Source organism: Antechinus flavipes, chromosome 2 (assembly GCF_016432865.1).
Source record: "Antechinus flavipes isolate AdamAnt ecotype Samford, QLD, Australia chromosome 2, AdamAnt_v2, whole genome shotgun sequence".
Classification (NCBI taxonomy): domain Eukaryota; kingdom Metazoa; phylum Chordata; class Mammalia; order Dasyuromorphia; family Dasyuridae; genus Antechinus; species Antechinus flavipes.
In genome coordinates, this window is record NC_067399.1 from 124,660,933 (window position 1) to 124,688,265 (window position 27,333).

At 33.9% G+C, this 27,333-nt stretch overlaps 1 protein-coding gene across 1 annotated transcript in view; it reads right to left on the reverse strand.

Moving 5' to 3' along the window:
• Positions 1-1,780: 1,780 nt before the first annotated feature.
• The window catches only part of GREB1 (growth regulating estrogen receptor binding 1), a 121,973-nt gene continuing 96,420 nt past the window's right edge, over positions 1,781-27,333 (reverse strand). Inside the window, exons 25-32 of the mRNA XM_051975491.1 lie at positions 25,743-25,904; positions 22,303-22,507; positions 20,239-20,413; positions 18,020-18,238; positions 16,071-16,206; positions 10,670-10,870; positions 9,184-9,322; positions 1,781-4,083 (exon numbers count right to left, since the gene is read on the reverse strand). Of these exons, the coding sequence (XP_051831451.1) occupies positions 3,920-4,083; positions 9,184-9,322; positions 10,670-10,870; positions 16,071-16,206; positions 18,020-18,238; positions 20,239-20,413; positions 22,303-22,507; positions 25,743-25,904 (1,401 nt within the window). The 3' untranslated portion in view covers positions 1,781-3,919. The remainder of the gene's footprint in view (positions 4,084-9,183; positions 9,323-10,669; positions 10,871-16,070; positions 16,207-18,019; positions 18,239-20,238; positions 20,414-22,302; positions 22,508-25,742; positions 25,905-27,333) is intronic.

A 27,333-nucleotide genomic window follows, 5' to 3' on the forward strand; every position in this document is an offset into this window, starting at 1 on the left:
TTTGTGGTTGCAAAAAAAAATTTAAAACCAAAGGGAGAGCAAAAAAATGAAAAAAGACTTATACAAAAAATGTGGTAGCAAAGGATTAAAAATTGAAAAGATTCCCATCACGAGATTTACATGAACTGATGCTAAATGAAATGAGCAGAACCAGGAGATTATATACCTCAACAATGATACTGTTTGAGGATGTATTCTGATGGAAGTGGATCTCTTCAATAAAGAGAGCTAATTCAGTTTCAATTGATCAAAGATGGGCAGAAGCAGCTACACCCAAAAAAAGAACACTGGGAGATGAATATAAACTGCTTGCATTTTTGTTTTTCTTCCCGGATTATTTATACCTTCTGAATTCAATTCTCCCCGTGCAACAAGAAAACTGTTTGGTTCTGCACACGTATATTGTATCCAGGATATACTGTAACCTATTCAACATGTAAAGGATTGCTTGCCATCTGGGGGAGGGGGTGGAGAGAGGGAGGGGAAAAATCGGAACAGAAGTGAATGCAAGGGATAATGTTGTAAAAAATTACCTTGGCAAGAGTTCTATCAATAAAAAGTTATTTAAAAAAAAAAGATGCCCATCAGTTGGAAAACAGCTGAACAAGCAGTAGTATGTGATTGTGATGGAATACTATTGTGTTAGAAGAAATAATGAGCAGGATGCTTTCAGAAAAACATGGGAAGACTTCTGTGAACTGGGTGCAAAGTGAAGTGAGAACAAGAACACTGAAAACAGTAACAGCAATATTGTAATGATCAATTGTAAAAAATTTAACATTGAAACATTAACTGAAGAGAATTCCAAAAGACTCATGATGAAAAGTTATATCCACCTCAAGAGAAAACAAATGAACTGAGTACAAATTAAAGCATATTATTTACACTTTTTTTTGCATTTTTAAGGAGTTATTTTCAACATGGCTAATATGGAAATGTATTTTGCTTATCAATGCGTGGGAAAAGGGTAGAAGGACAAGAGAAAATTTGGAACTTAAAATAATTTTAAATGAAAGGTTAAAATTGATTAATGTAATTGAGAAATATTTAATTAAAAAGCCTCAAAACTCTGTAGGTTATGTAACACCACTAACAAACATTTCTTTATATCTTAAACATTTTGGGAAGTAGATAAACATCTTCTACCCAGTATTTATAAAAAGTCTTATAATAGATTTCACAGCTTCCAATACCCACATTTTTACAAATAAGTGAAGTCCAAAGAAGTTGACTGAAACCCTGGGTTCCACATCTAGAAAAGTGTTCAAGATCCAGGTAGAATCTCCACTCAGGTCTTCCTAATTATAAACTCAGAACTCTATCCACAGTGCCACTTAGCAACCTCCACATGACAATGCAGCAATTGGGGATTCACATTTGGAGTATTTGATAAATATAATATGTCTCAATTCCAAATTTATTTCTTTTGCATCATATTACAGATGCCTTCTTTGGTCTCATATAAGTAAAGTGAAAACATAAGAAAATTAATGAGATGAATCAGGAAAAAAACTTTTGAAAAGGAGCCTAAAAGACAAGAAAATGGGTTCTGAATTTCATATCAAGAAATCCTCTTTGGTTATACTTAGTTTTCTAGATAAAAATGTCCCTACATATTTTTTAAAAATATGTTATAAGTAACCAAAATCCTACTGAAAAAATATTCTGCCATTTGCAACAAAAGGTGGAACTGCTGAAATCTCTGAATGTTTTTTTACATCAATAGTAATTCATGATGCCTGGAATTTCATAACTGTGCAAATAATCAGAAACCAGTAAGTGCATTGCAAGTTTTATTTATAAAGAACGAAGCCAACATGAATATTAAGACCTTTTGAAAGTTTTAAATTAACTAATACAATGTAAGAGGAAGCTGCACAGTAGATATTATTTACAAAATAAAAAACTACAGAAAGTAAAGTTTCATTCCAAAATAGGAATAGTGAAATATACAAGATTACCATTTGCTAATAATTTTGTAAACATCAACCCAAATCTGCCAAAATCACAAGTTTCAGGGGCTTTTTTTCTTAAGGGAAAAATGAAACATCAACACACAATCTTTGGCACCATCTTTCAAAGATATTTCTTCTGGTTCTATTATTTCTTGTGCAATGTCTTCAAGTCCAAGCCAGGCAAAAAGTTATCACCATTAGTGTGTTTCAGTGCCTTCTTAAAAGTAGATATCTGGAAAAATGCCTTTTGACTCAGATGTTTTCTCAAATGTTAGTCTCTTCTGAAATCCTTTGGTCCTTTTTCTCCCTAACTGGAAGTCCTTAATTTATACAAATATTTCAAGCGGTATACTTTACCTGTCAGCAAAGTCAAGACTTAATGAAGAATTTGAAAATAAATTTTTAGTAATAAGCAAATGGTCACAGGTTCTTTGGGTTGTGTTTTTTTTCACTAGACAATTCCCTTCTCACTTCTCTGTGAGTCAATTTTTGTTTTGGAAGACACCATATGATTTCCTTCCTACCACACATTATATTTATGAGTATCTAAGGACATGTCTTTTTATTTTCATTCTTGGCAATAGATAGTCCTCTAAGTTGCTCTCATACAGAAACCAAATGCCAACCACAGTATAGAGCTTTGTTAGGAAATTAAACCACATGACAGATGCTAAAACTCTTTTCTCTAATCTCAGCAGAGAGGTAGGGGACCACAGAAGCAACAAAAAAAAGGTATAATCTACTATCTGATTTTGTCCATTGGTTTTACATAATTTTTTTTCTTTGTTAAAAGGAAGAATTCAATGGAAGGGGGTATATTGAGAAATGATTGACATAAAAAATGAAAAGCTATTAATATAAATATTTTTAAAAGAAATTAAATCATGTGTTCAAATGTACTTAATCATTAAGTGACTAATTTGGCATCTTGATTTTATTTCTAAAGTATGAAAAATTTAGACAATCTAGTATTATCCTTTTTCCTCTCCTATCCCCATTGCCAATGCCTTCCCTCTGAAATTATCTCCCATTTATAGTGTATTTGTCTAATATTTATATAGTTGTTTGCATGTTGTCTATTTAGAATTTGAGTTCTTTGAAGGCAAAGAACATGGTTTTGTCTTTTTTTGTATCTTCAGTGCTTAGTACAGTACCTGGTACATAGAAAGCTCTTAATAAAAACTTGTTGATCAATCAATGAATCAATTGATCTACACAAGAGCAAATTCCAGTTATTACCAAGATTCTAAGATTGTAAAATTTTTATTCCAATGACTTCATTTTCAGATGTATATAATATCTCTAAGATTTATGATTTTTCAACACTGTTTCTAAATATTTCCAAAATGGGAACACGGGAAGAAAAAAATACTTCATAGCTGGTATTTCTACCTATGTAAAGATGTTTTCACTTCAACAAATGTCCAAGAATGTCCAATGTCATCTAAAAGTAACCATAATTTCTGTCATGAAGTCTATAGATAATATATAGTGAAATGTCAAAACTTTGTTCTTTAAAAAAAAAATGATTCAAAAATGTCCCAGAAGCCTCAGCAATATTTTGTGATTAAAAGGGCACCAGGGAACAAGAGTCCAAAACCCTGGGTCATATATCCCTGGCTTCTCCATAAACTTTTATTCTCTGGGCCTCAGTTTATCTCCCTATAAAAATGAGGAGTAAGGACTTGATCTCAAAAGATCCTTTCCAGCTCTGAAGCTCTTTTTGCAGATCTATCAGTATGGCTATTTGTTGATGGTGATCTTGCCTTTGCAGAAAACTTCCCAAAGAAATAGGCATTCTGAAGAATTGATTTTCCAGCTCCATCTCTAACTTACTAATGTGACCAAGGACAAATCACTGAACTATTGTAGTTCTGAAGCATTATAGTTTCACTATCCTTGGTGGGGGGCTGGAGGGTTCTCTGAAGTATCTGCTCTTTCAGAAAACAAGGCTGCTGTTTCTTTCAAATGTGCCGCCCAGTCAAGAAGAAAAGTGGTCTGTCTTCCTTAGCATTGGCTGTCTGGAACTCATCCCGAAGCCTGAACTGCCACTCATCTTCCAACTCCAGTCGTACAACTGTCTGACGGAGTGAGTTACGGTCCTGACAGATGACGCACAAAGTGGCACCTGCACAAATGAGAAAAAGAGTAACACAAAAATAAAAACAAACTCACATTTGCATACTGTTTCTGGACTCCCTACACCTCCAAGAACCTCATTACAAAGATCCTCTTTATCCTGCAAGATTACTTCAGCCTTGGCACTCATACCTATGCTCTGCTCTTCTAGGGCAGAAAGGAACAAATAATTCTTCTCAAAGCCCATCTAAGTTGCAAAACCAGCAAAATCCATTTAAAGAGGATTCCTCCACCAGATATTTTTTCATTTTCTATTGGAATACACCCTTATGGACTGAACCCCATCATCTCCACCCCTCTTTTCAGCTTCCTTTTGTGTGATTTCTTTACCCATTAGATTTTAAGTTTTGATAGATAAGAACATTTTATGATGAAGTCAGTTGGAACCAGGTATATACAAGGCCTCTATTATCTTCAACTCACTAAAAAAAAAAAAAAAATAGGAGGAGAGTCTTTGGTCTATGTCCTGAGAAACTTATATAAAAATAGCTGTCACCACAAAGAGAACTACTATAAATATTGAATATATAAGTTCTTCAAGATTATAAATAAATTAGAGGAACATAGAATAGTTTATCTCTCAGACTTGTGGAGGAGAAAGAAATTTGTGACCAAAGATGAACTAGAGACCATCACTGATCACAAAATAGAAAATTTTGATTACATCAAATTAAAAAGCCTTTGTACAAACAAAACTAATGCAAACAAGATTAGAAGGGAAGCAACAAACTGGGAAAACATCTTCACAGTTAAAGGTTCTGATAAAGGCCTCATTTCCAAAATATATAGAGAACTGACTCAAATTTATAAGAAATCAAACCATTCTCCAATTGATAAATGGTCAAAGGATATGAACAGACAATTTTCAGAGGATGAAATTGAAACTATTACCACTCATATGAAAGAGTGTTCCAAATCATTATTGATCAGAGAAATGCAAATTAAGACAACTCTGAGATACCACTACACACCTGTCAGATTGGCTAAGATGACAGGAAAAAATAATGATGAATGTTGGAGGGGATGCGGGAAAACTGGGACACTAATGCATTGTTGGTGGAGTTGTGAACGAATCCAACCATTCTGGAGAGCATTCTGGAATTATGCCCAAAAAATTATCAAATTGTGCATACCCTTTGATCCAGCAGTGTTTCTATTGGGCTTATATCCCAAAGAAATACTAAAGAAGGGAAAGGGACCTGTATGTGCCAAAATGTTTGTAGCAGCACTATTTGTAGTGGCTAGAAACTGGAAAATGAATGGATGCCCATCAATTGGAGAATGGCTGGGTAAATTGTGGTATATGAATGTTATGGAATATTATTGTTCTGTAAGAAATGACCAGCAGGATGAATACAGAGAGGACTGGCGAGACTTACATGAACTGATGCTAAGTGAAATGAGCAGAACCAGGAGATCATTATACACTTCGACAACGATATTGTATGAGGACATATTTTGATGGAAGTGGATTTCTTTGACAAAGAGACCTAACTGAGTTTCAATTGATAAATGACGGACAAAAGCAGCTACACCCAAAGAAAGAACACTGGGAAACGAATGTGAACTATCTGCATTTTTGTTTTTCTTCCCGGGTTATTTATACCTTCTGAATCCAATTCTCCCTATGCAACAAGAGAACTGTTCGGTTCTGCAAACATATATTGTATCTAGGATATACTGCAACATATCCAACATATAAAGGACTGCTTGCCATCTAGGGGAGGGAGTGGAGGGAGGGAGGGGAAAAAATTGGAACAGAAATGAGTGCAAAGGATAATGTTATAGAAAAAAAATTACCCTGGCATGGATTCTGTCAATATAAAGTAATTATTAAATAAAAATTTAAAAAAAAAGAATATATAAGTTCTTTTCCTTTTTCCCTAATCATCTTTAGAAATAAACCTAGTAGTGATATTGCTAGGTCAAGGAGATAGTTTAATACCTTTGGGTATAATTCCAGATTGTTCTCCAAAATGGTTGGATCACTTCACTTCTACTAATGGTGAATTAGTGCCCCAATTTTTCCATATTACCTCCAATATCTGTGCTTTCCCCTTGAATCATTTTAACCAATCTAGTAGATGTAAAATGATCTTTCAAGGTTGTTTTAATTTGCATTTCTCAAATAATGATTTAGAGTGGTTTTCTCATATGACTATAAATTGTTTTTAATTTCTTCATCAGAAAACTTCCAGTTCATATCCTTTGACCATTGATCAATTCTAAAATATTTACAGCAGCTCTTAATGTAGTGGGCAAAGAACTAGAAATGGTAGGGATGCCCATCAGTTGGAGAATGGCTGAACAAGTTATAGTATATGATTGCTATGAAACATATTTGTGCTATAAAAAATGATGAGATTGATGATTTTTAGAAGAACCTGGATAGACATGTAACAAAAGAATGAAGAGTAAAATGAACAGAACCAAGAGAACATTATATACAATAACAATAATATTGTTTTAAGATAAATTCAGCAAATAAGTCATTTTGACTATTATAAATATCCAAAGAACATATTATAAAAGAAGATCCTATCTGCATCCAGAGAAAGAATTGGCAAATATGTATGAAGAAGTATGTATATAATGATTTCACATATTTTATGTATATATTTATGTCTAATGATAACCATTTCTAGAATGGGGAGAGAAAAAAATTTACATGATAATTTTGTTATGTAATTAACTAATTATATTATATTACTATATATTTTAAAGGAATAGTTGTACATAAAAGACATACATTTTCATGGATAATTTTTTTCTTCTATGTTATAAAAATATTTTATTTCATAAATTAAAAAATAAAATAAGTATAATGGTTTAAAAAAAGAGAGAAGTTTCTATCTCAGAACCAGAGAGAGTCTGAGAGTGATGACAGAGAAGGAGGAAAGGGAACATCCATGGCTAAGTTAGAAAGAACTAGCAGCCAATGAAAAAAGAAAGAAAAAGTAAAACTGAGCTTTCCCAGATATGGGAGATAACAAGGAGGCCCATCAGCTCTACAGGCATTTCACATCAGAAATCTGGGTGTCTCAACCTACCATTAGGATACAACTCCTCAAGGACTGAAAGGAAAATCTAAGAAAAAATATACTTTTCCCCAGCTCCCCTTTGTGCTTCCCCCCCATACCTTTATCACATCCCACCTTGCCTATCAACACATACTATAATATAATCTGCTGCTTTATTGCCCAATAGTTTCTAGTAACCTAAATTTTGCTTCAACCATAAAGAGGCCATGGGCTAACCAGAGATAGATATAAAAATAAATTAATATAGAAAACCATGTTTTGGCCTAAATGTTGAAAGTTTTACTAAATGGGTGCTCAGAGTAATTATGATTGTACTCCTAACATATTTCTGTAAAATAAACTCTTTAAAGCAGTAGAAAAGAATAAGCTTAAAATAAGTATTGTATTAAGTAACAGTAAGCTACATATGATTTATTTTTTTACTGTTACCCTAAAGACTCATTGAGGTATATAGTATAAGTATTACTGACATCATTTTATAAATGAAAAAATAAAACAGTTTTAGAGAGTTCAAATTACTTCTTCACGATCACACCACTAATAAGTTTCTGAGCCAGGATTGGAAAACCTCAGATTTCCTGATTCTAAATTCATCATTTTCTTCTCATAAGACAAGAAACAGGTATATGTGAAAATGACAACTTTGGCCTGATCTCTATTTTCTACCACTGAAAAAGATTCATTCAGCTAAGATGAAAAGAGTCAAAAGTCCAATCATAACATTTTTAAATTCTTTGAAAACTTATGGTAATATTCTGATCATATACAGAAGATAGTATGGAAGCAAAAAATCAGTAGACAGAAAGAGAACTAGGAAAAGAAAAAAAAGGGGGTATAAGTCTAAGCAATCCTCCAGCCCACCTGACCATATAAAGCCATAGGACAAAAGAATAGGGACTGGACTTCTAAGTTCTTAAGTATAAGGACCTCCCATCAGAAGAAATTCCCTCTACCAATGCATTAAAGGCAGGATTTGAACCCAATTCTTCCAGGTTCTCTACATTATGCTGATGTGTCTCTCTCTCTCTGTCTCTTTTTCCCTCTCACTTTCTCTCTCTCTTTCTTCCTCTCACTCTCTTTTTCTCTCCTTCCTAGATCCTTCATTATATTTGCTACATACCAGCCATCCTTCAATCTCCAGGCTCCACCTCCCCCAAATGCCTTAATTTTTATCTCCTTTTATATGGAATCTTCTACCATTAGAATATAATCTTTTTGAGGGCAAAAACTGTATTTATTTTTGCTTATCTTTTTTATCTCCAGTATTTAGCTTAACTCCTGGCATATAGGTATTTAATAAATGCTTGTTGATTTGAATTATATTCTCCGGAGCATTTGTTAGTGACTCTTCTTTAATATTTATTTCTTCTTCCCTAGATTTTCCTTCTAACTTTTCCTTCTCTTCTCTAACAATGATTTATTTTGTTAAAGCTCTACTTGATTACTATCTCTTCTAGGAAGCCTTTCTTGAATTCTCCAAGGAATGACCTTTTCCTCCTCAAAGCTCACAAAACACTATGGATATGTATTGTGTGCCCTTACCACCCTCTATTCTGCATTACAGCCACTGTATATATAGCAGGGCAGTAATCGTGTATTCAACATAAATGGTGACTAAAATTCTGCACCCTCTAATGCTCAGTTGTCAATCATTTGGATAGAGCTCCAGTCACTAGGGACCAATCAAAAGAATCTCTAGGACTTCCCCTCAGTCAAGAGCTGAGATACACATTCATTGTATTGGGAGGTACTCACTCCTTCCAATAAATGATTCATGCGATGTAATCTCACAAAGTGCATTAGGAGATTTAAACAGGTCAGACACTCCATCAATCCCCTCTGCTATGAATAATTACAATTTATGATATCACTATTACAGATCCCACTTGTAGACTATCAGAGTCTTGCAAAAAAGAGTCCATGGTTGATTTTGTATTTGCAACTTCCTCAGTACTCAGCAAAGCAGCATTTAATAATAAACTGAACAAATCAATCTCTAAAGTCACTTCTTGTACCTCTATGATTGTGCAGCCATTCAGATAACTTACCTTTCAGAAAATGAAACTTTTTCAAAAAGCTTGCAACCACAAAGGAGTCACAGAGGTATAGTAGGAGTCCACTAAACAGCAGGTCTGAGCAGCTGATGTTTAAAGAATGAGGCCTGGAACTCACATAACAAACAGCAACCTGAAAAAGAGATACTTCCTTAGGATTTTCAAGCACAACACTCAGTATGTGTATGTCATCAGAATAACAATATCTCACATTTATATAATATTCAAAGGTTTTTAAAAGCATATTGTCCTGCAGCCTTATGAAGTAGAAAGATGGAAATTACTTATTTTCATTTTACAGATGAGGAAGCCGAGTCTTTGAGAAATTAAATAACTTAACCAAGATTAATTACAACAGTAAAAAAGTTAGAATTTGAAGTCAGACTGACTTCCAATTCAATATTCTCCTCACTATGCCATGCTGCTTTTTGATATGCCCTGAATAAAATTATTATAGCCCCCCCCTTTTCTTTGCCATTAGGACTGGGAGAATTGAGTCAGAAAAGAAGCCTTAAAATACTATAGAGTCATAAACTCCAGGTGCCTTCTCTCAGTGCTTGCTGGGTTAATCCTCCCTCCTTTTAAGTATTACTCCTCGTCTCACTGTCTCCTGCACCCTTGACCTTCTTACCTTGACCTTTATCTTATAAGGACTAACTTATGGTCCTTTCCTGGAATTATGGCTTGTCTGCTCACCTAGTGTCCTTGCCTCCCTTATCTGCCTTCGTTTCCTCTATAAGCTGTTTGCAAACCCTAGTTAGCTATAAAGGTTCCCGACTTCAATTGCTTGGGGCCACAATGATTTTTGGACACGAGTCTCATTCTGGCTGACTAGCCTAAACTCTTTACAATTAACGAATTAAAACCAACCTCTGTCTTGTCTCAGTTACTCTGGCATTACATTGTGTGAAACAATTTTAATTTTTCAGGATATCAGATGAACTATATCCATACTCTTTAGTTTCAGTTAAATCTTGTACTTTCTCCCTTGAATCACTTTGGATTGTAATAGACCAATTTTGGCCTTATCTTTCTCACTATAAAGCCCTCATCACAATTCCAGTTCCTTTCTATATCATACCAACTCCACTCAAGTCATCATCTCAGTTTCATCCTTACCAGAACTTTGGACTTCATCTCTAGAACCAGCGTGGATTCTGATGGGCCATCTCTGGTCTTATCATGTTAGGGATCTAGGCCTCTACTATACTTCCATGGCCTTTCTAAGCCATGTGGCTATAGGGTACCCTAGACCCTTTCCCAATTCCCCTTTAGAGATTACCTTCCCCCATTTAGGATATTCTGCACAGTTTCTGGAACATAGTAAGATCTTTAAAATGCTCTATTTCTCTATCCTTCTTCAAGTGGAAAATTTAAGTGTCCCTTCCAAAGCTATATCCTACAAAATTGTTCAAAGAAATTCATTTTCTTATTGTTGAACCCACTTTGAGTTGAGTATTCAGCACATGTTATACATTACCTGAGGTCCAAGATTAAGGTAACAATCAACCGACAGCACAGGGTGTCCATAATTCTTCAATGACAGAGGGAAGAAACGATGGCTGTGATACTGCAGGAATTTTTCAAGTAGAAGCTGGGCTGGAGCTGCAAGGAAAGTGTGCTTGCTATCCGGAGCACAGATGTACTGGGAAGGTGCAATGGACACTGGATTATCAGACACCTACATAAAAGCAAAATAAAGCAAGTTTAAATTGTGTTTTTGCATATCAATTAGGACAAGGATGATGTGCTTTAAAGCTGATAGTGCACATAGTTATTATCTAATCCAATCCCCTCATTTTAGACACAAGAAACTGAGACTCAAAGATGTTATTAGGTATAATACAGAAACTATGATATTATATGCCAGGAAAAGAGAGACTGATAAGATACAGATCCTTATTTTAAGCTTTAAATCCTGCCCATGGGAGGGGAGGAAGAGAAATTCACACAAGCTAATAGTATAAGAGAATGTAATATATCAGTTTTTTTTAAAAAAAAGACACATGACAAGGATGAAAATATTAGATGTTAGACAAGCAGCATGAAAACAGTCACTCCTATCCATCACTAGTGCTAATATGAACTGATCTGCTATGGAAATAAATTTAGAATTAAATAATAAAAGTTTGAAAATTGCAATCCAGCAATCCTACTACTGGATTTATACCTTCAAGGAATGTATTGGCAGCAAGAAAAGATCCCATCTGTACAAAAATATTCACAGCAACATCATTTGTAACAAAAGTTAGAAACAAGCTATGTGCCAAAAGAAAGGAAAATGGGTAGACAAATTGTAATATGTGAATATAGTGGAATATTATTTGACCAAAACAATGTTAAAATATGGAGATATTAAGTAAATATGCAGAAATTTTTATGAAGTGAAAAAGCAGGGGAAATAGAATAAGATATTAACTCTTATTTAATTGAAAATATCAAACAGAAATAAAACAGGTGAAACAGTAGAAGATTACATAACAATATATTAAAGCTAAAGGTATATGTCCTTTTATTTTAACAGATTAAACTATGGGATTGTAAGGATTCATGTAATATCCATCAAAACTTTTTTTTTTTTTTTTTGCTGCTTGGCTTAACTTTCCAGAAAATATTTAATATAGGAAGCTTGCTAATAACTTTAGTGGTTGTCTTACTATTTGAGAACAAACTTTATGAATTAAGAATTTTCTTTGTTGGCTGTCACGGCCATGAAACAAAAACAAAAATACAAAATAGATCTCAGGCCTTTATGATACCTTTTGGCTTCTTCGGAGGAAAAAAAGACTGAAAAAGAATACTTTTTAAAGATAATCTACAAACTTTCACCTATATACTGATATCTTAAATTTGAGATACTTGTCCAGTAAATTTGCTAATGAGTAATTTCATCATACACATTTTTACCTTTACTTTACCTTCTTTACTTAAAGGAAACCAGAAGAAATCAATCAATAAACACTTGTTAAGCACCCATATTATACCAATCACATACTAAATGATGGTGATGAAAATAATGAAACACTTCTAGTTTTAGAGCAGCACGCATGTCAAACTTGGGAGTCAAAAGCCCTGAATTTTAATTTAGCCTCAGACATTTACTTGATATGGGACTCTTTAAGTCACTTCATTTCTCTCAGCCTCAGTTTTCTTATATGTAAAATGAGGATGATAATCATGGCATCTAATTTAAAGAGTTGTTGTAAAAATCATGAAATCATATGTGTAAAGTGCTTTGCAAATCTTAAAATTCTATGTTAGTTACTGTTGTTATAAAAATATAAATAAAATAAATGCAAAACAAGTACAAGACAGTTATAGGAGAAAGACCCTAGCCTCTGAAGGACTAGGAATAAACTTCATGTAGAAGGTGTCATGGAAGCTGAGCTCTGAAGGAAGCTAATGTTTCCAAGAAATAAACATTCTAAGAGATTTATCAGGCAATGGAGTAAGCTTGACAACAGGAACAGGAGGTAATGAGTAACTGAATCAGGGTGTTGGATATAGTAATAGAAAGAATAGGATAGATGTGAAAGATGCTTTGGAGATAGAAATGGCAAGATTTGACTGTAAAGAAGATATATCTATAGGAGACAAAAGAGAATGTCGACTGGAACTTGATACCAAATTTACAAAAGTAAGTGATGGAAAGGATGATGGTGACTGACAGAAATTTTGAAAAATTTGGAAAAGGAGCAGGTTTGGGAAATTAAATGATTTAAGTTTTGGACATCTTGAGTTTGAGATATTGATGGGGTATTCAATATTTCAAACTATTCAACAGACAGTACTAAAGCTCAGAATAAAGACCAGTGATAGAGAAGAAATGATTAAACCTATGTCATCTGAAGAGGTCACTAAGTGAATGAGAGTAGAGAGAAGACCATCACTTCAGGGTATACTCAAGAGTTAATGGGAATGTTATGGATGATCCTGAAAGAGTGAGTGATTACATAGACAGGAAATGAAATAAAAGATAGCAGTGTCATGAAAACTCACAGAGGACAAAGTATCTAGTAGGAAAAGTTAGGTAGTGAGCTCAAGAAGGGCCAAGATTAAGATAAGGCCTCCATTTTATTCATTAAGAAATTCCTGATAATTTTGAGGATAATAACTTCAGTTGACTGAGGAGATCAGAAGCAATAGTTTAAAAAAAAAAGTGAGAAGGGAAAAAAAGGAAAGTAGATGGCTTCTTTTAGGAGTTTGCTTGGGGAAAGGGAAGAAAAAAATGTAATGACAACTTGATTGAATAGTAGGGTTTATGAAACAGTAGAAAAAGAGGAATTGAAGATTAAGATAGACAAAGGGGTGAGCGCATCAGGGAAATCTACCAGAGAAGTTGGGAGGGAATGGGATTAAAAGTACGTAAAGGGAGGCTGGCCTTGGTAAAAAGAAAGATCACCTCTTCATGAGAGACAAATCAGAGGAGAAAACTTAAATGCAGAGTAAAGGAAAAGAGGAAGTTCAGGACTAATGGCTTCTATTTTCTCAGTAAAGCATAAAACTTGAAAGTGTGACATGTAACAAAAATTTTAGAAATTTGAGAGCCCATAGAAAATGAAGCAAAGATCATAATAAGACATAATGAAATGACATAATAAATGTCAAATGAACTTCATTTACATTTCTGACAAAACAGATTTGGGGAAGACTAGACTGGATTAAGAAAAGACTATAAACTGCACTGATAGACTGGGGTAATGCCAAATTTATAATATGCTTTGCTAAAATTAAGGCAACCAACTTGACAAATCATATTTCTCTCATTTCTACCAAGTATATCCTTGACACTAGCATTATTCTCAAAAACTTTACAAAGATGATAAAAGAGGTATATGCTTTGCCAGTATTTTACAATAATGTCCATGTTCTGGAGGGTTGATTTTTTTTTTGACTCAAATCTCTTTGCTTGCTAGCAAGAAAAAATATTGGCTGGCTAAAATGATTTCTAGGTAATTTTATAAATTATTTATTTTATTGCATACATTATTTATATATAGAAATATTATCTACATTATGTTAGCTATGACATATAAATTATATAGTAGACAGTACATAATAAATCAATAAACATGTTGTCTATTAATATATTAATTATTTATCTATATAACATTATTTAAGCTGTTAAAGAGCATATTTATCCACTGAAAGATTACTATGCAAACTTACCACATGTGTTTACTGTGAATTTTTTTCTGTTTTATTCTTTTGTACATTACTACTTTATTACTTTTATTACTGTTCCCTTGTCCCAACTTTCTCACAGTAAATCATCACACCAACTACTCTATTTGAAAAGCAGGAAATGTGGACTACACTCAGGCTTTATACCAGTCACTTTTAGGTCTAGAAGTTATGGCCTGCATTTAGAATTATATGTTATATTAGCAGTTTATCTTCCCCTCTCCCTTCTCTATAAAAGAATGTTGACTTTAAGAATAATATTTAACCTAATGCTTTGGGATTATTCAGAGAGTGGGCCTAAGGCTCTTCATTTTGCTATCAGGGAAGAAAGAATTTTGCTATCTGGACATCTTAGATGCCAGTGCCTCCAAGTTTCACTTTTCAGAAAAAATCTCTAAATACTTAATATATGTTGTCTCCATGGTTAGAACATAAAATCCTTGAGGGCAGACATTGATTCATTTTTATCTTTGGAACTCCAGTACCTAGCATACAGCCTGGTATATATATTACATGGTTCACAAATGCTTATTGACTAATTTCCCTCTCAATTTTCCCCATCTACAAATGAATATGATTCCCTGAATCTTTAAATATTCTTAGCTTTTTTATATTTTAAAAAAAAGTCTATACTACATTCTTACTAGGCATATCCTCATTATTATCCTGTAAGCTTACTATTTTTTTTCATTTTGTATTCCCAGTACCCAGAATAGTCTCTCGATTAATAAATGTTGGTTCAATTGAATTGACATTTCTTTGCATACTATCAATACTATCACAACTAGAGTCTTTCTGCAGACTGAAATCTCTACCATCTGAAAATAAATGCACAAAGATATATTTGAAAACCCACAAACCAAGTATCTTTTATCAGAAGCAAAAAAAAAACTCTAAATTCACAAGGCTCAGAATAATTGTGTATATTAGGATACTGTTTACCTGATTCCAGAATCAAATTTAAATGATACCCAGATTTCTTTCTATAGGAAAAGGGAGTAAAGACCAATGCTATTATTGAGATATACAATTGAGAGCTACACAAGCCTCAGAATGCTTTATTTTCATTTATTATTATTATTTTGATGGATCCATTAATTCACTGGTTAAGGACTCCTTCCACTGTAGCTGACCATAAACACTTTATGACTTAATAGATGTTCTTGTCAACTGTTGTGGCTAAAACAATTCATGCCTTAAAATTTTAGTCTTTTAGTAATGGTTCTGTCTGAATTTAAACCTAGGCTGCCCACAAACAAAAGACTAAATGTCTTTAAGTTCACCATCTTTAAAATACTGGAAGCCTTTCCAAGGTGGCAAGATATGCCAAAGCTTCCTTCCTGCCAGGATAGTGTTCCACAATCCAAAGCCATCTGCATCTCAATTGTGAGGCACCTAAGAAGGCACCTGAGACTTTAGTGACTATTGTTTCTATATAATAATATACAGCATTATGATATATTTCTACAACAAATTTGTACTATTCCAATGCCATCATACATATCATCCATTTAATAACAGCCCTGTGAGAAAGGCAGGAGGCATATTGTAATGACTATATTATAAATGATGATAAAGAAGCTCTAAGAATTTGTGACACATGAAGTTGCCAAGCCAGACTTCACATGCAGAACTCTCCCAAATTCATCCTAAGTAACTTAGAGAAATGACCATCCAGCAGCCATTGCTTCACTCACCTTGGATTTAATGTGGAAGGACCTATGGCCACCAACAGCAATTTGTTTTTTCATGACACTGAAGCGATTAAATCGGCACAAAAGGAGACCAGCACTGTGCACTCGCAGGTTGAAATCAACATCATCACATGTGAATCTAATCAGAGGCAAGAAAATTCAGTCAGCACACATAATTAAACCATATTCAATCAATGAAGTAGACACACATAATACATACATATATATAATAATCACATATATTTATGTATATGTGCGTATTTATTTATGGGTTTTCTATTATTTGCTCAGTACTGTGCTACACAGAGAGAGATAAGCCATGATTTGTATTTGTATACCATTATAAGACTGAAGTAGTGTTTTTCTCAATATGTTTCTATGATAAAGATAGTGTAAATATTAACACTATTTGGCAGATGATAAAGTCAGTGACAAAAGGCTAAGTAGCCTTGTCATACTGGTAGTATGTATAAAACTCAAGCCCTTGGAGGCAGAAATCATTCCCTCTACTGACAAGCTGAAGAGAAAAGACTAGTATAAATGAAACAGTCAAATAACTATATGAGACTAAGAGAAATATCATCATGGTAAGCCTTGTTTTTAAATTTTGCCTTTTTCTTGTGATAAATGTGGAATCATGGACAAGTATAATAATATCTCATTGCTCCAGGCAAGCCTCTTAGTAGGAGCAAGTTTCCACACTAAGTTCTCCAAACCATTAAAACCATAAATCCAGACCAAAAAATAAAAATAAGACTCCATCATTTGGTGCTAAATCATGCAGTACAGAAATCATAGAAAAATGAATTCAACTAAAATGTCACCATGAAAAATGTATATAGGATATAAAACCACTCCAGAGATATAAAAAGAAAAGACAGTTCTTGCTTTCAAGGAATTTATATTTTAATGGCAGATAAGTGTGGGGGTCCCATTAAGAATGGCAGTACCTCCTGCTTCTCTATCACCAGCCCTGCTTATAACCTAGCCCTCATAGCCATTATCCAGAGTAGCATCTCTTATGGAGAAGTGGCCAGCCATCCCCACCAACTTCCACTTGCAGGACAGGTAAGTCAGCTTATCTGAAGTAGCAAAGCCCCTTAACTAGAGAGAAGATGCAGCACATGCTAAGTCAAAGCATCACAACCATACTACTTTCAGACCTCAACAGAGCTAGCCCCAGACCCTGTACCCAAGAACCTTGGAAATAAGTGTTCCCAAGACCACCAGACCTGCTTCCAGACCAACCCTAACATCCACCATTGAGGGAAGGAATTATTGTGTAGAATAGGATATGAAAAGGATTCCAGGAGAAGCTGGCACTTGAGCTGAACCTTAACCTAATAGGCTAATATAATTCAGAGCTGGAAGATACCTTGGAGAGCATCTGCTTCAACTATCTCAATTTATCAAGGAGGAAACTAAAACTTAAAAGAGAAAAGTGACTTACATAGCTAAATCTCAAAGCCAGGATTCTGACTCCAATTTGAGCACTTTTCATTACAACAACACCTCAAAGGAGGCACATCAAAAAGCAGAGATGGGAAAGGTAGCAGTAATCCATGCACAAGAAACAGTGTCAGTAAAGATGTAGAAAAGGGAAAACCTGGCTCATCTTATTATCTTAGGTGGTAGAAAAGAACAATGGATTCAAGTTAGAAGAACCTGCTTTAGGGTTCAAAATCCAGAACTGCCACCTTACACATACCTTTTGAGCCTAGTGTCCTCATCTTTAAAGCTAGAAAAATGTCTCAGGTCATCTCTAAAATACCTACCTGCTCATAATCTAATGTATTCCTCCATCTCTGCAGCCAGCCAAGCACATACACCTTAGGTCATTGGTACCATTAATAACAGATAGGTGGTAATCAGAAAAAAGCAGATACTGTCAGGATGACCATCAAGAACAAGTTGAAGCTGCTATTTGACTTTCTCTTGGGATTGTAACTCACCGATTCTGGTTATACTGTACATTCTGTGTCAGATCCACATTGAGGATGATAAAGTCATGGACATGACAGCGGGAGAAAGGTTCCTGGATGTCTCCACTCCGAGTTTTACTCGACCATTTCCTCATCCCAATTAGAGCATAATGAGTGACATTAGGGGATGCTTCAATGTGCTGCAGAATGTGTTTCAAAGAAACATTCCTTTCAGACCAGGTGTATTCACTGCAAGGAAGAAAGAGAAGAAAAACTCTCTCAACCCACTTGCAAACAAAAACATAATTCTCTTCACTCTGTTATCTACATCAGTACTGGAACAAAAGGGCACAGGAGGCTAAAGATGTCCCACTTCAAACAAATGCAGATCAAATCCCATTATGACATATTTCACAGAACTTTGTTTTTTGTATAGCCATGAAACTTTACTAAAATAGATTTATTCCTGGGCTTGCAAAACAAACCCCTACTAACATTTACTATGTACTACATACAAAAATATTGTGCTGGGTGGGCACTAAGGAAGATAAAGTTTTGATGAGATATAATCTCTGTTCTTAATCAACAATTTCTGGTTTTATTATTTTCTGCAATTTACAGCTGGAGAAACTAAGAGAGACACTGATTAAGTGTTTACACAGTCATACAACACAGTAAGTATGTGAGACTGAATTTGAGGCAGGTCTTCCTGATATGAAGCCCAGCACTCTATCCACTGAGACACCTACCTGATGGTGAAGATTTTGTAGATATAGAAAGGGATACAAAGCTCCATATATATATAGATATAGAAAGGGATACAAAGCTCCATACATACATACATATATATGCCAGAAAGTATTTCAGTTTGGTGTGAAATTTTGGGTAAGGTAAGATATAATAAAGATCCAAGTAACTATATCTTCATCTGATAATTGATAAACATAAATAGTTCTTTAGTGTTTACCAAGGGCTTTCCTTCCAACACAAAATGAGCAGTAAAAATTTAGTCCTGTTTTGCCTATGAAGAAACTAAGAATCAGGGAGGTAAAGGGACTTGCCTGAAGTTATAAAGCTCATACTAGGAGAACTGAATGTCATACTGAGCTTTTATTGACTCCAAATTCAGTTAGTTTCATGACCCAATAGTAAACAAACTCCATAATAGGTAAAGCAACTGGCCAGGAAGTTGGATACAGCTTCTAATCTAGGTTCTGCCATTCACCATCCCTGTGACCTTGAGCAAATTGTGTCCAATCTCTGGGCCTCTGTTCTCTCATCAATCAAATAGGAAGTTTGAACTCTGTGATCTTTACATTCCCTTCTAGCTGTGAAATAAGAATATGGACATGATTTCATAGGTCCAGGAAATTCTCATTTGAAAAACTCTGCAGGCCCAGAACCTTCTCTGTCACTCTAAGAGACAACAAAGAAGGGTGGTAACCTACTCAGAGTTCTATAGCCATTATGTCTCAAAGTGACATTTAAACTCAGGTCTCTCTCATTCCAAAGGTAGGCCTTCTATTGATTACATCATGCTATCTCTTGAAATGTGAAATCCTATTATTTAAATTGATACTTGATGGCTGGACAAAAACGTAACTGTTTTTTCTTTAATATAAGCAGTAAACCATCATTAAGTCAAGTTAAAATGGAAAGAATATTGAACTTGAAACCAGAAAAACATAGATGCAAATCTTTTCTCTGACACTAGCTATGTGACCTTGGTCAACCATCTAAGCTCTTTGAGTTTTAGGTTTCCTCATATGTGAAATAGCAATAATAATAACAATAATAATAATAATAACTATTTATATCCCATTTTTAAAGTCTAATAATTAAAGTCAAAACCAAGTTTGAAAAGTATTATTTTGGGAGGTATCAATAGTGAGAAATATGGAAAAAATTTGATTATTGAGAACTATTCTTTTTCATACTATTCACTGCCAAAGGAGTTTAACTGTGTAAATTAAGACTATAAAAAGAGCTTATTATCTATTTTCTACAACAGACTATATCAAGATAAATATATACATATACATACATATGTAATTAATTCAGAGACCCTGTTTTAAGGCCTAAGATCTTAAAATTATAAAAGGGAAATTTTCAAATACAAAAAAGTATTTACCCTCTTCAAAGTGTACATGAGAATGTTTCCAGAAACCAAATAAAAATTAATTGCCCTAAATTTGTGCTTTAAAAACAATTATAGAAAAGCAAGTATAAATGGTTTTGACCATTTTTACCTCCGCCTTTCTCCTCCATTATCAACATCCACCATATTCCACATAACACAGGAGTCATCTGAAATGACAATGAAAGGCCAGATATCTTGAGGTTTTATGCCCAATTCCTCTTGCCTGTTCCGTTCCAGTTCTAGGTTATGGTAGGATAGCTCCTTTATTAGAAAATGGGCAGCACCTTAAATCAAAATTCACAAGATTTACAATTCATGTCAGTTATTTGTCATCATTTACATATGTTTACATATGACTTTTCTATAGATGGTAATCATTTCCCAGTGTTTCCTGTGATCTGAAGCCCCTTCCCATGGAGGGGAAAACTACTCCAACCTCTTCTATACCATAACATTGTTCCACATGTACAGTTATTTTTTTGTATGTATGGGAGCTGTGGAAGGCAATCAGGGTTAAGTTATTTGCTCAGAGTCACACAGTAATAAGTACCTGAAGCCACTTTTGAACTCAGGTCCTCCTGACTCCAGAGTCAGCTGTTCTATCCACTGTACCACTAGCTAATCTGTATAGCTATCTCTTAACTGATTTGTTATTTCCTTGGAAGAAGTCAATATAATAAAAAAAAGTTTCTAACACAGCAAACCAAAATGGGCTGCTTCACAGAAAAGACAAGATGTCTTAGAGGGAGGTTTGGGTTGGACTAGATAATTTTTGTGTAAAACTTTTTCTTTTAAATATAATAGTATTTTATACATATATAATAATATATTACATACTATACACATATGTAATAGTATATAACACATTCAATATATAACTTCCAAAGATATTCTGTTATCTGAGGTTTTTTCTTTTTTTATTAAAGCTATTTATTTTTCAAAACATATATATGGACAATTCTTCAATATCAGTCCTTGCAAAACCCTGTGTTCCAATTTTCTCCCTTTCCCCATGTACTCCCCTAGATGGCAAGCAGACTAGAAAGTTTTTGATGTCTTTTCCAACACTAGAAGTTGCTGAAGGGGAAATTTCAGCTCAAAGCCAAGAAAAACTCTTTATCAACTAAAGCTATCCAAAAACAAAATGAACCTCCTCAAGAGATGGTAAGTTCTCACTAGAAGAATTCAAGCAGAGGCTAGAAGACTACTTTGTACATATATTATAACGGGAATCCTTTTCAGGTATGGGTTGGAGTAAACAACTACTGGTGTTTTTTTCAAGGTTCTGAAACAAGGTTCTAGTATTCTATAAGATACCTGGTAGGGAAAGTTCAGATTCTGTTCTGATTTCCTTTCATCTCAACTGATAATTAAGAATCTTAAGGCATCATTTACTAGCTAAGTGACCTTAGGGAAATCATTTAACTCTCTTCCCCTAATTTTGCTCATTTGTAAAATGGGGATGATATTTATATCATCTCCCTTACAGAGCAATTGTAAAAAAAAGTGCTTTATAATCATTAAGGAATGCTAGTTCTTTATCTTTCATACATACATACACACACACACACACATATGTATGTGTATACACATATATATATTCGTGAACATATACATGTGTGTGCATATGTTATGTTTTGTATACATGTTTTGTTGTTCATTTCCGTTCTCTGACTCTTAGTTATTCCATTTGGGATTTCCCTAGCAAAGATACTGGAACAGTTTGCCATTTCTTCTCCAGATGATTTTTTTACAAATAAGGCAACTGAGGCAAAGATTAAGTGACTTGCCCAAGGTCATACTGCTAGTAAGTATTTAAGGCTAGATTTGTACTCAGGTCTTCCTGACTCCAGGCCAGCAATCTACCCACTCTATCACTTAGCTGCCCTTTTACATTCATATGTACATATACATATATAGTTCTTTAAGTGTGTATTGATTAATTATAGGTATCAATTATTATTATTCATAATCATCACCAGTTAAACCAACTACAAATCTCAGAATGCCCATAAGGAAACAAAAAGCTAGGAAATGGAGATAGAGTTCCAAAATTCAAGAGTAAATGGCTTGGTAGGAAACTTCCAACTATTCTCTTGACTATTCTTTTAAATTTCCCTCTTCTTTCAATGGAATTGTACTGACTATAAAACGTTTCTCTTTTTCTACTTACCAACTCCTGCACTGTTGAAGATACTTGGGAGAACGAGCATAATGTGGTTGGGCCAATACTTCTTATATATTGCCATTTCATATTCTTTGACAACTAACACGTGCAAATGATTAGCACCATCCATTGCATGATATAAGTTAAAGAGCCCATGTTCATGACGACCCGTAGTCGGAGTGAAAGTAGGACTTTTTATAAATTCTTGGTTCTGTAAAATACAGAAATGATTATTACCAGATTATTCAAATCTAAAAGAGAAGTTTAATATGTCCTAAGATCTAACTGGTTCATTCAGCTTGGATTCTCATAGATGTATGCTATAACAAGCTCCTCATTCTCTGAAATGCATATCAAACATGAATAAAGATAATTTATTATTTGTCCAAGGTGACATGATAGAGTGAAAAAGCATTGAAATTGAAGTTGAGAGTGATGGATTCTAGTCCTATCCATGTTTTTAACTAGTTGCAAGACCTTGTATAAGGCGCATCAAATCTCTGGACCTTAGTTTCTGCAACTATAAAATTAATTGGATGAAATGATTACTTAATTTCCTTCCTTCTTTTAAGTGCTATCTACTTCATGGATGTATTTAAATAAATATCTTTTCCTACTTCCATTTATATCTTCTATCTCCAACTAGACTGGAAGGTACTTAACTGCAAGGATTTATTTGTATTTTCTTCATATACATTTTAAAATGAGTTAATTCTCATTTCTTTTTTCCCCTATTTTTTATGAAATTCAAAGATATCTTTTGTAAATAAAAAATTATAATAATAAAAAATAGGAGTAATTTTTCAACATTGACCCGAATTCTCCTTTCTAATGTAAATACTACAAATATTGTGAATTTTCAAAGTATATTTTGAATCCTATGCTGCAAGGCCCATTGATAAACAAGTTTTTTTTTTATTTGTTTATTTCAATAAATCACTTTACTTGGTTAATAATTAATTAAAACATCCAAAAGACAAGCATACCCCACTAACGGAGAGCTGTTTATCTAAAAATCCCACCTCAAAACAAAGTAAAAGCCAACTGGTCCATAGTCCATTCTGGGCGCAAGTGATCAAGAAGTAACCAATGTACTCTATTGAATGGTCAGGCTTATGCTCTTTATATAAGGCATCAGATGAAGAATAAGAATGGTAATATGAGTGAAGATATAGATTACAGCAAGTTTGAGTTTTACCTTTTCAAAGGAAGCTACATTCTTAACTGCCCAAAGTTTGAAACAATTAAAAAGCAAGCAATTAGACTTGAAGAATAGAAGATCACGGGTTGTAGAGTTGGAAGAAATCTTACAGTTTATTTAATCCATCTACCTCATTTTACAGATGAGAAAACTGAGGCTCAGAGAAGTCTAATATCATTATTAGTAATAAGTGTCAGACTTTAGATTCAAGCCCAGTTTGACTTTAGAATTAATGTCAATAAATATTTATAAGGCATGAGACATTATATTAAACTGAAAACCTAATTATATAAATATGGTTATAACTGGTACTAAGGATGAAGAATGAAAGATCATATCCTCCGATCTCGTGGTACTTCCAATTAAAGAGGACACAAAAAATAAGATATACAATATGAGGTCCGAGTTAATAAAATAATTTATTTTCTATAGGGAGATCCCCTATGAAAAAAACTTCCTCTACCAAAGAATTGGACAGTATCCAGTAGACAGACAATAGCCTGGTGAGCTGAGAAGTTAATTGAGTTTATCAGAGTCCCACAGGCAGTATACATCAAACGTGAGACTTGAATCCAAGTTGCCCTCACTCTAACACCCATTAGCTAGCCACTACTCCATCTTACCCTTCTTATCATGACACATAATATAGGAGATTAAATAACAAGTCAAAAAAACAAATGCAAGAATTATCATAAGGTAGTATATATCTGTGCCAAATGTGTGAAGTCACATTGGGATTAGATGTGAGGTACATAGCCAAGAAGCCACATGTCAAATTAAATGTTCACACCCTGAGAGCTAGAAGAAACTTTAGATGTCATTTTTCTCAACTCTCTTATTTTAGGGATAAAGAAACTAGAGGCTCAGAAGGATAATGTGAACTATTCAAGGTCTCATAGGTAATAAGATTAGTATCAAGATGAACTGAATTTATCAAATTCTACTCCTAAGTATTATAGAGACCTAAGTGGTTGCTATTAATATTCTCTTTTTTAATTATTTATTTTATTTTTAATTTATAGGATAAAACAAACATTTCCCTAATGTAATAATAACAAAAAACAATAACAATAATAAAAAGACTGCATTTGAAAAAGAATACAAATATACTACATACAACTTGTTATTCCATCTAAATATATAATAAAGTTATCACGTAATTTTTTTTTCTTTGCTCCCCCTACCCTAGAGATAGCCACCATTAGGCATGTTTTTTGTTTTTTTTTTTTTTTTTTTTTTGTGTGTGTGTGTGTGTGAAATCATTCTATACATATTTCTATTTATCAATTCTTGTTCTGGATGCAGATAGCATCTTCTTTTAGATGTCTTTTGTAGTTAATTTGGGTTTTTATAATATTCAAAATGGCTTATTTGCTCAGTCATTCTTAAAATAATATTGCTGTTACTGTATACAACATTCCCTTGGCTCTGCTTATTTTGCTTTTCATTAGTGTTCTCTAATGTATACCCCACTTATTCCTTCCAATACACATTGTCTTCTCCAATTAGAATATTAGTAATTTTAAAATATGTACTGTTTTGCTTTTTAGCATTTGACCTATAGTGATTGCTAAAAAATAGTTTTATGAATAAGAGCTTCATCTATTTTATAATCTGTAAGCCAAACTCTGAGGACACACTAATGTTGATTATCATAAAGAGGCTTTTCTCACATGGAATGTTACAAACTATTTTCTAATGAAACCAAAAAGCTAGATAATCTGAAAATAAGCAAACATCATAATACTAATTTGGAAGACTGGTAAAGAGTTAGTAGATTGAGTCTAATTCCCCTTTCTGATGACCAGACCTCAAAATATCCACAAGAATGTAGCTGAATTCTACATTCATCATCAAATTCATCAAAGATCTGAATTTTCATCTTATAGTTTATTTCCCTTCTTTGATAGTGATCACAATTCCTCTCTGCTTTAGCAGACATTTCATGAGTTGCTAACAGAAAAGGAAACCAGCAGCCTTTAAGGGATGAGTCCATCTGAGCTCAGTTAACCTGATCCTTATGGGATACACACATAGACAAATCTTTTTCCAGCTTGGAAGATTTACTCTGGTGACATAGTTTTTCAAAAATACTATATCACCTCCCCTATCATGAAAAAGACTCCCCCCAAAAAATTAGGAAAAGACCAGGAAAAATAAAGAGGAAATAATCCATCCTGTTACAAGTCCAGAGAGTAGAATTGGTATCTACTTTATATAACTATGTATCAGAACATCTACTTACCTTATCAGTGACTAGTGGTAACCTCATACTTTCCAATTGGCCTCCAGGTTGGCTGAAGACAAAATGGTGCTCCTTTGATTTAGGAATGATAAAATGAAGCTGGATTTCCTCTCCTAGCATGGAGTAAGAGAAGGCAAAGGCGTGCAGGGTGGACTCATACAGCTAGGGTATAAGGAGGGAAAGGACAGGTCTTATCATCAGAATGCAATCTTACTTGTCAACAAAACATAGATACATATGTGACCATCACTATTTTGTGATTATCATGATATTTCTACCAAGACAATCTATAGATAGCAGAACAAAACCACCAGATGATCAGTGCAATGTATAGAAACTCCATCTTCCTGTCACCATGTCAATAACAACACCATTAAAACAAAACAAAAGACAACCTTAATTTTAACAAAATATTTTCTGTATTGACATCAAGAAGAATCCCTTCTAGATACTGGTCACCACTATCTCCCACCTCGTTTGCTGTTTTAGCAATGGAGTATTTATTTTATAAAGTTCATATTGAAAGACATAATGGAAAAGAGCTTCATCATAAACCAAAGTGATATTATTTGTTTAATAAAATGTACAAGCATAAAGGGACCCCAATCAATAAAGATTTATTCAGTCTTTGCCATGAGCATCATTCTGGGGGTGAGGAACCACAAGATTTTTAAGACATAGGCACTGACATCAAGGACTTTACATCTTGCCCTAGGCCTCCATGAATCTCCTAAATCAACCAGACAGAATATTGTGTGCATATACAGATATATTTTATGAATCCTGGAAATTTAATGAAAAAATTTGGGCAAACTTCTTTGCCTCTCCCTGCCTCTGTTTCTTCATTTGTAACATAAAAGAATAGAATTAAATCATCTCTCTCTAAGATCGTTCCTTTCTGTAAGAGCATGACTCAGAGTGGAATATCACTTTTGGCACATTAACAGAGTTCAGAACAGCACCAAGTCACCGTGACATAACAGTGCAGTGGAAAGTGAAAGACATTTGGAATCAGAGGACCTGTGTATAAATCTCTGTTTCTTAATATCTGTGTGGCCATCATCAAGTTATTTCAGGAACAAATTTCCTCTGTGGTAAAACAGAAAGAAGGTTGACTAAATGATTGTCCATAGCTCTTAAAGCCCTAAGATCCATAATTCTTCAATAATCCATAAAATCTAAAACATTACCAATTATAAAGCCTCTCTCATTTATAGCTGTGAAACAACATTACACCAGAAGATGCAGGTATGATGCACAAGTGGGAATAAAAAGTACATGGATATGGAATCAAAGGAGCTAAGTCTGAACTCAGATTTATTACCTATTCAACCTCAGTCAAATCATTTAACTTCTTTGGCCTTCAATTTCCTCATCTATAAAATGAAAGATGAAAAATACAACATAGTATAATGAAAAAAACATTGGTTCTGGCTCTAGAGTCATAGGCCTGAGTTGAAACCTCACCAGTGTTCAAGTAACTTAATCTTCATAGGCCTTAATTTCCTTTTCTCTAAAAAAAAGATATTAGACTAGAAAGCCTTTAAGGTCTCTTCTAGTTCTAAACATATGTTTCTATGGACTTATGCTA